Raw genomic sequence first — 9,614 nt, forward strand, 5'->3', positions numbered from 1 at the left:
TGGGATGAGGTTCAACATGGCTAAGTGCCGGGTCCTGCATTTTGGCCACAACAACCCCATGCAGCACTACAGGCGTGGGGGAGAGTGGCTCAAGAGCTGTGCAGAGGAAAAGGATCTGGGGGTGTTGGTCGATGCTCGCCTGAACGTGAGCCAGCAGTGTGCCCAGGTGTCCAAGAAGGCCAACGGCATCCTGGCTTGTATCAGGAAAAGTGTAGCCAGCAGCACCAGGGAGGTGATTTTTCCCCTGTACTCTGCTCTGGTGAGGCTGCACCTTGAGTACTGTGTTCAGCTTTGGGCTCCTCAGTGCAAGAAGGACATCAAGGCCCTGGAACGTGTCCAGAAAAGGGCTATAAAGCTGGAGAGACCTCAGGGGAGACCTTATTGCTGTCTACAACTACCTGAAAGGAAGGTGTGGGGAGCTGGGGGTCCACCTCTTCTCTCAGGTAACTAGTGACAGGATTGGAGGGAATGGCCTCAAGTTGCACCAGGGGAGGATAAGGTTATAAATGAGGAGACATTTCTTCTCAGAAAGAGCAGTCAGACATTGGAGCTGGTTGCCCAGGGAGGTGGTGGCGTCACCGTCCCTGGAGGTGTTCAAGGAAAGGTTGGACCTGGCGCTTAGGGACGTGGGTTAGTGAGTGACATTGGTAGTAGGGTGATGGTTGGACCAGTGATCTTGAAGGTCTCTTCCAGCCTTAATGATTCTATGATTCTATGATTCTGTACCAGTGCAGAGAACAACACTATATGGGCTGCCGCAGGGAATGTTAACTCCATCCCAGACAGACCCAGTACAACTGGGGCAGGTGCCAGCTCAACCATGGCCACAGGGAAGTAATGCAGTGCCCCTGCCAGCCAGGCACGTTCTCGATGCCTCCTGAGGAGCCCTGCCCCATCGCATGGCCCGAGATCCCCATCCACGCTGCGGAAGAACGTCAACTGAGGCACAAAGAGCTCTTAAGGCAGGAGCCAGAAAGTGCCGCAGTCACTGCTGGACTGTGGGGGGGTGTGGCCCTCCAACTTAAGAGGACACTTGTGACGCCCCTGGTGATGCCCATTGTGACACAATGTGCCACCATCGCTGAGACGCAGTGTATGTGCACCCCTGCCAGCAGGAGTGCTCAGTGCTGTTGCCTCTGCTGTGGGAGCAACAGCGCTGCCCTGGCTGGGAGCCTCGGTGCGTCCCTGCCCTGCCTGGGAGCACCAGGCCACAGCCGCTGCTCGGGGCTCGGCTCCCCTGCCCCTGCGCCTGTCCGTGTCGGACCCAAGCAGGGCCCGCAGGGCTCTGGTGGCCCCAGGTGGGCTTGTGCCCACATCCTTGCTGCAGCATGCAGAGGCTCCTGGGGCTCCTCCACCGGGGCCAGGAGCATCCGATGCCCAGCAGCACTTCCCTGTCCAGAGACAGCGATGCCCACCAGCTGCCAGAGGAGGGCCTGCACGGGCTGCACCGCGCGGCCGCCCGTGGCGACCTGGCCCGGCTGAGGCGGCACTGGTGGCTGAAGAAACGAGGCAAAAACCGTCGAGACCAGGCAAAGCGGTGAGGGGCTGGGGGGTGCGCTTAAAGGCTTGGGGTGGGATCGCTCTCCCGTGGCGTGCGAGCTTCAGCCTGGTGCCGCTGCGTACGCGGCTCTGGCACCAACCCTCCTTCTGCAGCAGGTGTCAGCAAGAGCTGAGGCGATGGAGGGCTGAGGCTGGGCGTTGTCCGGCCAGGCAGCCTCTCGCCCTGAAGTCAGTGGCACTGGACATAGTCGGGAGCACATGCTCCTACCAGCCCTTGGCAAAACCTTCAGCCCCGTGCAGAGAGACGGCTGAAGCCCAGGGCAGAGTCAGGAGCACGGCAGCAAGGGCACCGCCTCCTCTGGAACCCTGGGTCAGAGCTTATGGGTGTGACCCGTTCAGTGACAAACTGGATCTGATTGATACAGCAGTGCGCGACGGGTTAAGAAGAAGGTTACTCAGAGGCATAGAGTGGTAACCAGGCTAGAGTAAGAGAAAGTGGGAACCACTAAGGAGGAGTTGTTAGGCTCGGACGGGCCTATAGAGGGCTACGCGTGATCAAAAGGAATGCACCAACCAGAAGTCTGTAACTATGTTTGCCAGCCACGTGCAGCGCGTGGAGGGGCTCAGAAAAACTATGTAAGATCTGGCATTGGGACAATAAAGGGTCTCCATTTCTCGACTATCTTGGAGCCCGTGTCGTCATTCCCTTCAAGAGCTGATCACTGAGAGGGCTTTTCCCTCTCAGCTGGCAGAGGGGAACAATCCAGCTTTGCTTGGAATTGCTGGGGCGGCTCGAGCGCTGCTTGAAGGGTGTGCTGCCGACCGCCACTGCCCTGTCCTCTCCCTGTGGGGTTGTTTAGCAGCCGCTCGGGCATTAGCAGTTCTCTCCTGTCCTGTGGGTGATCAGCGTCAGGGCATTCACCGCCCTTCTGCCGCTCGAGTGATTGTGGAAAAACTTGGAGACTTACACTGACTTCGCACTCTTCATGGAGTTCCACAGCCTCCAAAGCTTACGTTCTGCTTGGCATTGGCAAGTGGAGACTTGTGGCCCTGCGCGTGTTCCACAGCCAGAAGTGATTTGGGGCATTGCCTGCCTGTGGAAAGCTAATTTATTTTGGTTTTAGGACACCGCTGCACCTTGCTTGTGCGAACGGCCATGCAGACGTTGTTCGATTCCTGGTGCAAGAGAAGTGCCTGCTGAACCTTTGTGACAACACTGGCAGATCGCCACTCATGATGGTATGTGGAACACGTTACTCTGCTCTAAGTGGGGCTTTATCAATTGTGCTTCCAATGACAAGTGTCTTGCCGCATTCTTCACACCGACCTGTAGAGAAACATGAAAGTTGTAATCGGCACGTAATAGGCGTACACTAGCTCATCTCGGAAGACGCTCTTATCTTCCAGCACTGGGAAGCTGCTGTAGCTGTGACAGAGTGAAACATGGCACAAGTCCTTCCTTTTCTTTGTGTTGTTTGCAGGCAGTGGAGAGCCAGCATGAAGAATGCGTGGCGATTCTGCTAGAGCCCCGTGCCGACCCAAACCTGGAAGGTTACAGAGGCAAGTCTGCCCTTCACCTGGCTGCCGCAGCTCCTAACACGTCTGTAGCAGAGATGTTAGTTGAGCATGGTGCACACCTTGAAGCAAAGGACTGGGTAAGTTTTGAATTTGGGCAGCACTGCTCTTTGGGAAAGGCACTTAATTCGTCTGGGTTGTTCTGACGGGCATTCTTTATCCTTTCAGGAGGGAAATACCCCGCTTCTTCTTGCCATCTCCAGCCATCATAAAGAGATGGTAAAGTTTCTTCTTCAAAAAGGAGCGAATGTGTGTGCTCAAAGTTTCTTTGGAAGGTGAGGCATGGCTCCAAAGTGCATGTGGCTCTCCTTAGCATTGTCACTGGAATGAACAGGAGAAGGAGAGTCAGTGTTGTCCAAGAGACAATGGGCATCAAGTGAAACAAGAGGCCTTCCCACAGCTGCTTAGGAGAAACCCTCTCAGCATGAGGAAGGTTAATCAGGGGAGCAGGTGGCACCAGGGGTTTGAGCAGCCTCCATCCTTGGAGGCTTTGAAGAGCAGAGTGGAAGAAGCCTTGAGCAACGTGCTCTGGCCTCGTGGCTGAGTTTGCTCTGGGGAGGCGGTTGGCCAGGAGCTGTCTGGAGGTGCCTTCCAGCCTCAGTCCTCCAGCACTCCCCTGTGTGTGGCTTTGCTTTCCCTGTGCTTGTAGGAATCGGGGAGGGAATTGTTTGGGGAGGAAACAGGGATTAGAATAACAACAACACAGAGTCTGCAAATGCTGCTATGTTTCATACCATCTTTTGGATGCTTTAGGACTGCTCTTATGCTTGCCGCTTCTGCTGGGGAAACAGATGTAATAGAGCTACTTCTTTCCTACGGTGCCAACGTTACTTGCAAGGATATTGCTTGCGATACAGCTGTGGATTATGCTCTCCGGTCGGGACATTTTGAGTGAGTGTTTTGTACGTCACTTTTAGAGCGGCTGAGTTGTCAGAGTGTCCGTGCTGATTTGTCACCCTTTGTGATAGATGCACAAAGGCTTAACGATATCTTCAGACCTTTCTTGAAGCTGGGCTCGGTGATGTCTTCTCATAAATCACCTTCCCAAGTCAAGAGAGGATTTGGAAGTAGAGGAGAACTTCCACCCACAAGGCTTTCTTAGAAATCCCGCTTGTGTTGCTAAGCCCGATTCCGCTCCACTGACCAGGAAAGAGGCACCTTTTCTTTCAGTGGGGATCTTACCAGTGTCCCTTTAGATAAACCCTCAAAGAGATCCCTGGTGGTGTAGCAGGTCCACCGTCATGGGGAGACTGACACCGCACACAGACAGTTCTGAACTGGTTCCAAGTCAGTTGCTGTCCTAGGCAAGAGCAAGGATACTAGGCAAGGATGTTTTGGATCTGACTGCCTGTATGTTCTCTCTATCTGCGTGTAGCCTTTGCAAGAAACTGGTAGAACATGCACGCTGTGAAAAGACGGGAGAAGCTTCTGCTGGCGCTGCACAAGACACAGCAGTCCCCAGCAGATTCTGCTCTCCGAGGACTGAGCGTTTTTTATTGAGCGCACTTGCTTTGGATGGAGAAGGTAGGATCCTGAAGTGTGGAAGAGCTGATGAGGACAACTAATGTGGCCTGATGTCAGACCGCTTCCCGTATTTGGGGGCAGGGCTTGACTGGCAGGGAAAAGCAGAGTGCCAGGAATGCTCACACTGTCTCGCTTCGTCCATCCCTTGTAGGTGCCCTGCCAGCTGTAGGAGCAGAGCAGGAGGAAGAGGCTGAATTGCCCTGGGATCGCAAGGTACTTTCTGTGAAGGACCCACTGGGCTCCCATTTGGCTCGCTTACTTTGGGGCAAGTTTACCTCTGGGCTCGCTTACCTCTGTTGCTGCCTCTGCCACTTGTTTGTGACTGGGGCCCTTGAACTACTTGTGCTCCAGCCCAGCTGTTCAGTTTGCACTGAGTTGGTGAAACTGCTAGGAGAACTGGGTCTCGCTGCAGCTGGCCTTTCAGTTAGAGTTCCAGTCTAGGGAAAGCATGTTCTACATAATGAAGCAGCAAAGATTATTCCTGCTGCTTAAAATCTTCTGAGCTTCTCAAAGGGGCTGGCCGGGAGTGGACTGTTGCTTTTCACCATACTTCACCAGTGCTCCGGTAACCTTTATGTGGCAATTTTTAACGCCAACAACGAAGAGATACCAGAGAATAGCATTGAGGGCTTGCAGCTCTGCTTTCAGCGTGCATTCCTTGGCCGCGAGCATGTTCTCAGAAGCAGCAGGGAGATTCCAGGCCATGCTTAAGCTCTGGCAGAACGAAGTCTGGCTTCTGCTTTACAACTGCTGAAATGCCATTGGAGGCAACAATAGTTCTGCAGATTCCATTCTCCACTGCCCGCCTTTTTGCGTAGGTAGAAAGCCCCTGCCCAGTCTCTCAGGCTATGTTCCAAGAAGAGAAAAAACGTTAAGCCTTCCCTCTGTTTTAAGAAACAGAAACCCTCACAAAGAGCTGCTGATAGTTGAGGCTAAGAAAGATGGAGAGAGGTCCCCAGCTGTGCCTGGTGGTGGTGCACTTCCAATCCTTTGTTTCAGTCAGAAGACTGACCTAGTTGTAGAACCTAATGAGTAAAAGCACAGCTCATATTCCCATGTTCTCACTGACTTTGTCATGCTCACGGAACCCCATTTCTTTAGGATCAAGACAGACAGCTGCAGCTTGAGCTTCCTGGTGCTCCTGAAAGTCTGCCCATGTCAGAAGCCCCACCTGAAGCTACTGAGAGCCAGCTCAGTGACACTGAGAAAGACGCAGAGCGCTTGCAAGAGGAATTGGAGATGGTTAAAGCTAAGGTATGGAAAGGCTGCACTATAGGGATAAATCCAAGGGTGGTTGTCCTTTCTCTTCCCTTCTTCCCCCTCTCTGCTGGTGACCAACACAACGGGCCCTTTGGGGAGCTTTTCACAAGCTGGAGGGACAAAGCAGTGCGTTAGGAGGCACCTTCCAGGGGGTAGGTTTGACCAGAGCAGTTTGCGCTTTCTCAAAACTTGGGTGTGCTCTGAGACACAGAGGGTGCGGCACCACTTGGGTGTGCTCTGACAACGGTTGTAAATTTTTTTTCATGTCTCTATGTTGGGACCAGCATTGGCAGTGTCTGTGCCAGAGTCGCAGACAAAGCAGGCTGAGTTTTGTGCCAGCGTTCAGGAAATTCTGTAGAAAATCTACAGAGCTATAGGAGAGGGGTTAGTACAAAATGCAGTGAAGTAACATGCATGGGGGTTTGAGAGTGGAAGCAGTCAATTTCCCTCCCTAAAGACTAGGCTGACCACCATGGATTGATTCTTCCTTTGGTTTTGCAGGTGGAGGCATCGGAACAAGCGTGTATTGAGTCTGAGGTCTGGGTAAAATACCTGGAGACTGTACTGGAGGATAAGAAGAGAGAAGCAGCAGCTTCTTCCCAGAAAGTGCAAGGCTTTCTGGAGCCATTCTTTGGAACTGGAGCTCTCCAAAAGCTGGAAGAACGCATGCAAGGGTAGGCAGGGTAGTAAGACAGAGGGGCGAGACGCTGCTTTCTGGGACTGTGTGAACGCGAGGGAATTGCCTCGTCACATCACAGAAAGTTAATACAGGATTTGGAAAGAAGCCTTTGCTTTAGCTTATGTTCTTGCACACTGTTCTTTCCAACTGTGTGCTCTTGTGGAGTTCCCCAATAAGGCCTGTATTTCTCTTTCAGACTCAAAGCTGGAAGTGACAGATTGGAAGCCACAATCCAGCAACAAAGCAGACTGATTGAAGCCCTTCAGAGACACCAGCAAGCCTCTGCCTCAGTAAGTCAGTGATAAACTTCCCTCTTCCCTGTGAGCTCCTGCGCCTAGCTAAGTAGTTCTGTGGGGACAAAGTAAGATGAGATTTTTCTGCCAAGCTTAGGGGAGCCGAGTTCTTGACCAGCTGTGCTGACTGTAAGCTGCTCTGAAAATCCTGCCGGTCTGTTCCCCAGCTTTCTGGTTTTGAGAGTTTTCCCATGATACTACGGCAAGTCCTACAACACCAGGAAGTTCTTAGCACTAGAAAAAATAAGGGTTCACTGGAATGCACTGGTCTAGGTATTTTCTGCTTTAGACCAGTGGTGATATTGAAGATCGCAGGCTGCACTTGAGATATTCCTCCTGCATGAGAGGTGGTAGTCAAGTTTGCACAATGCTGCACAGCCCCGACCTGACATGCCGCGCTGTCGCTAATAAAGCAGTTCCTCTTGGCGTAAAGGAGGGGCTTTCATCTGTGGCCTCTGTGAAGCAAATGATTCTTCTTGTCTGCCTGGGGAGGAGGGAGGTGAACATGAGCCCTGTACTCTACTGAGACTGGCAGGAGGGGAAGAGCGGCAGAGAGGTGTGAGGCAGGAAAGTTGCACGCAGCATGACTTTTCGCTTCTTTTTGTGCTTCTGTAGGCTCGTAATCACCCGGAGGACTTGGTAACTGCCTTTCAGTCAGCACAGACAACCGCAGACGGGCATCCACACCAGCAGGTATGGGAACGCTTTCTGTGAATGACTATTTTAGTCTTTGAATACCTGCTGGGCAGGTAGTGGGTGAAAAGACCAGGGGAGCCCTGGGAAACCCTCCTGCTTTTATGGCAGGGCACGTTCAAGGGAAGGGGAAGCCCTGCTACTCCTGCTTCCCCAGTACTGCTACCGAGTTCTGCCTAGGCTATCTGCACATACCACACGTAGATGCTGTCCCTGTGCTGGTTCTACCATGTATCGTTTCTGTTTTGAAAGCATCGGTGTCAGAGAACAGAAGAGAAGCTGGTCGAGTTGAAATGCCCAGTCGAAGCGCGCCTCGAGCAGGAAATGAAAAGCAACAGCGAACTGCGGAGAGAATGTCTCAGGTATGGCTTGTTAGCACTTTAAAGAGAGATCCCATAGAGTAGAAATCAAGCTTCATGGAGGCTGAATGTAAAAATAGGTGAGGGTAACTGTCTGTGAGCAAATTCAAGCCTCACGCTAGGTCTTACAAGGCTCTTCTGTACACGTGCCTATGGTTTTACAGAGCTGCCAAAAGAACTTCAAGTGCAGGTTGCCCTGCAATTCTCCTGGGAGGGCAGGAAGTCCCTTCTCCATTTATTCCTCCGTTCAGGTGCAAGGTGGACCCTCCAAGTGATCTGCGGCACTGGAATGCTGGTTTTTCTCAGTAACTCCTGGTCTGTCAAGCGTGTTAAAGAAGAAGCAAGCCTTCTCTATGCTGTTTATGTCTGAGAATGTGAAACAGGCTGGTAGTTCCTTCACCTCCTACCTCAATGTTTTCTTGACTAATTTGCTGCACAGGTTAAGGAGGCTTCTGAACGGAGCTCTGCAGAAACTAAGAGAATATGAGGCCAGAGAAAGAAAGCTCATGATTAATACTGCAAGAGACATGACGAGCAGCTGCTCTGAAGGGGCCAGTGAAGCTGATAAATTAACAGCAAAGGTGAGCTCTGTATTCTGCAGGATTTTGTGGTTTCTTTTTTTGTCTGTTAATGTCCATACCTCTGTTCTTCTTTTCTATGCTCCCTCTTGTATTGTGAGATGTCTGTTCTCTACTTGATGCTCCTTCTGTTGTCATACATAGCAGGTATTGTAGAAGGAGTCAAGTGCCCTTGTGGTGGCTCATTCTTAGTCCAAAGGCTCGTACCATTCTTGTGGCTTCACTGCCATTGGAAGAGTTCTCTTAAATGACAGGGAATGGCATTGTGTTTAGGCAGTGTAAAATGAAGATTAAGTTTCCGGGTTTTTCTTAGTTTTTATTTTTTGTTTGTGTTTGTTTTGAGGGATTTTTGTTTGTTCGTTTTCTATCTATTTATAAAAGGCAGGAACGTCCTGAGTGTATTTTTAGAAGGTGTAGAAAAGGTGTATTTCTGGGGGAGAAGACTAAGACAGCATCGCAGCTGGCCTTTGGGACTTAATGGGACATCTGCTATATCCTCCGTATCCTTGCAACCAAACATCAGCTTTGACCTAGAGAGAAAATGCCTTCCTCCAGCAGTTCTGTCAAAGTGGCTTCCTGAGGCACTGTTTCCAAAGCTTTCAGAGTAAGGGCAGGAAGAGTATTTGTTGCTCGTGCCTAGTCCGTTCTGCACTGCAGCGCTTCCCCCCACACACAATAGGCATTCTTTCTGGTGTCTGGGTAGGGGTGTGTTTGATGTCCCATGAGCAGAGGAGCATTTTGGGCAAGAGCGTCCCTAGCAAAAGAACCGAGGAAGGATGGAAACTTGGGGAATCCTGTCAGCAAAGATCTTAAAGCTGTTCTTCTCTTGAAAGACGAGTCTGCCTTTACTTTGCTTTTAATACCGAGTCAGAAGGTGACAAAGACCATCTTGACGCCCTACCCCTTTATGCATTGCTCTGCACAGCTCAATGAACTTTCGCAGCAGCTGGAGATGGAGTCTGGAAAAAGCAGGCAGCTAGAAGCACAAAATTGTGACTTCCAAGAAGAGCTGCTAGGTAGAGTAATATTCTCCTTATCTACTTCTGCAAAAGCACAAGCAGTTCTTAAACACACACAGCCTTGACCAATATATAAGCACAGTCTTTTGACTAGTATTTGGATGAATTTCAAAGTGGAAAACACCTTGCTCAGG

General features: G+C 51.3%; 1 protein-coding gene across 4 annotated transcripts; it reads left to right on the forward strand.

Moving 5' to 3' along the window:
- The first annotated feature begins 4,328 nt into the window (after positions 1 to 4,328).
- On the forward strand, positions 4,329 to 8,540 carry LOC310892729 (uncharacterized protein). Of its 4 annotated transcripts, none has more exons than XR_014578341.1 (5): positions 4,329 to 5,853; positions 6,361 to 6,533; positions 6,735 to 6,828; positions 7,447 to 7,886; positions 8,323 to 8,540. XR_014578341.1 is itself a non-coding variant. In XM_083820883.1 (5 exons), the coding sequence occupies exons 2-5, from the start codon at positions 5,755 to 5,757 to the stop codon at positions 7,543 to 7,545; spliced, it is 465 nt and encodes a 154-aa protein (XP_083677009.1). In that variant the 5' UTR covers positions 4,329 to 4,599; positions 4,751 to 5,754; the 3' UTR covers positions 7,546 to 8,540. The 4 variants fall into 4 exon arrangements, 2 of the variants coding, with proteins under 2 accessions (XP_083677009.1, XP_083677008.1); XM_083820883.1 differs by having other exon boundaries at positions 4,329 to 4,599; positions 4,751 to 5,853; positions 7,447 to 8,540; XR_014578340.1 differs by having other exon boundaries at positions 4,329 to 6,243; positions 7,447 to 8,540.
- The last annotated feature ends 1,074 nt before the right edge of the window (positions 8,541 to 9,614 follow it).

Source organism: Anser anser (genome assembly GCF_964211835.1).
Source record: "Anser anser genome assembly, chromosome: 1".
NCBI classification, from domain to species: domain Eukaryota; kingdom Metazoa; phylum Chordata; class Aves; order Anseriformes; family Anatidae; genus Anser; species Anser anser.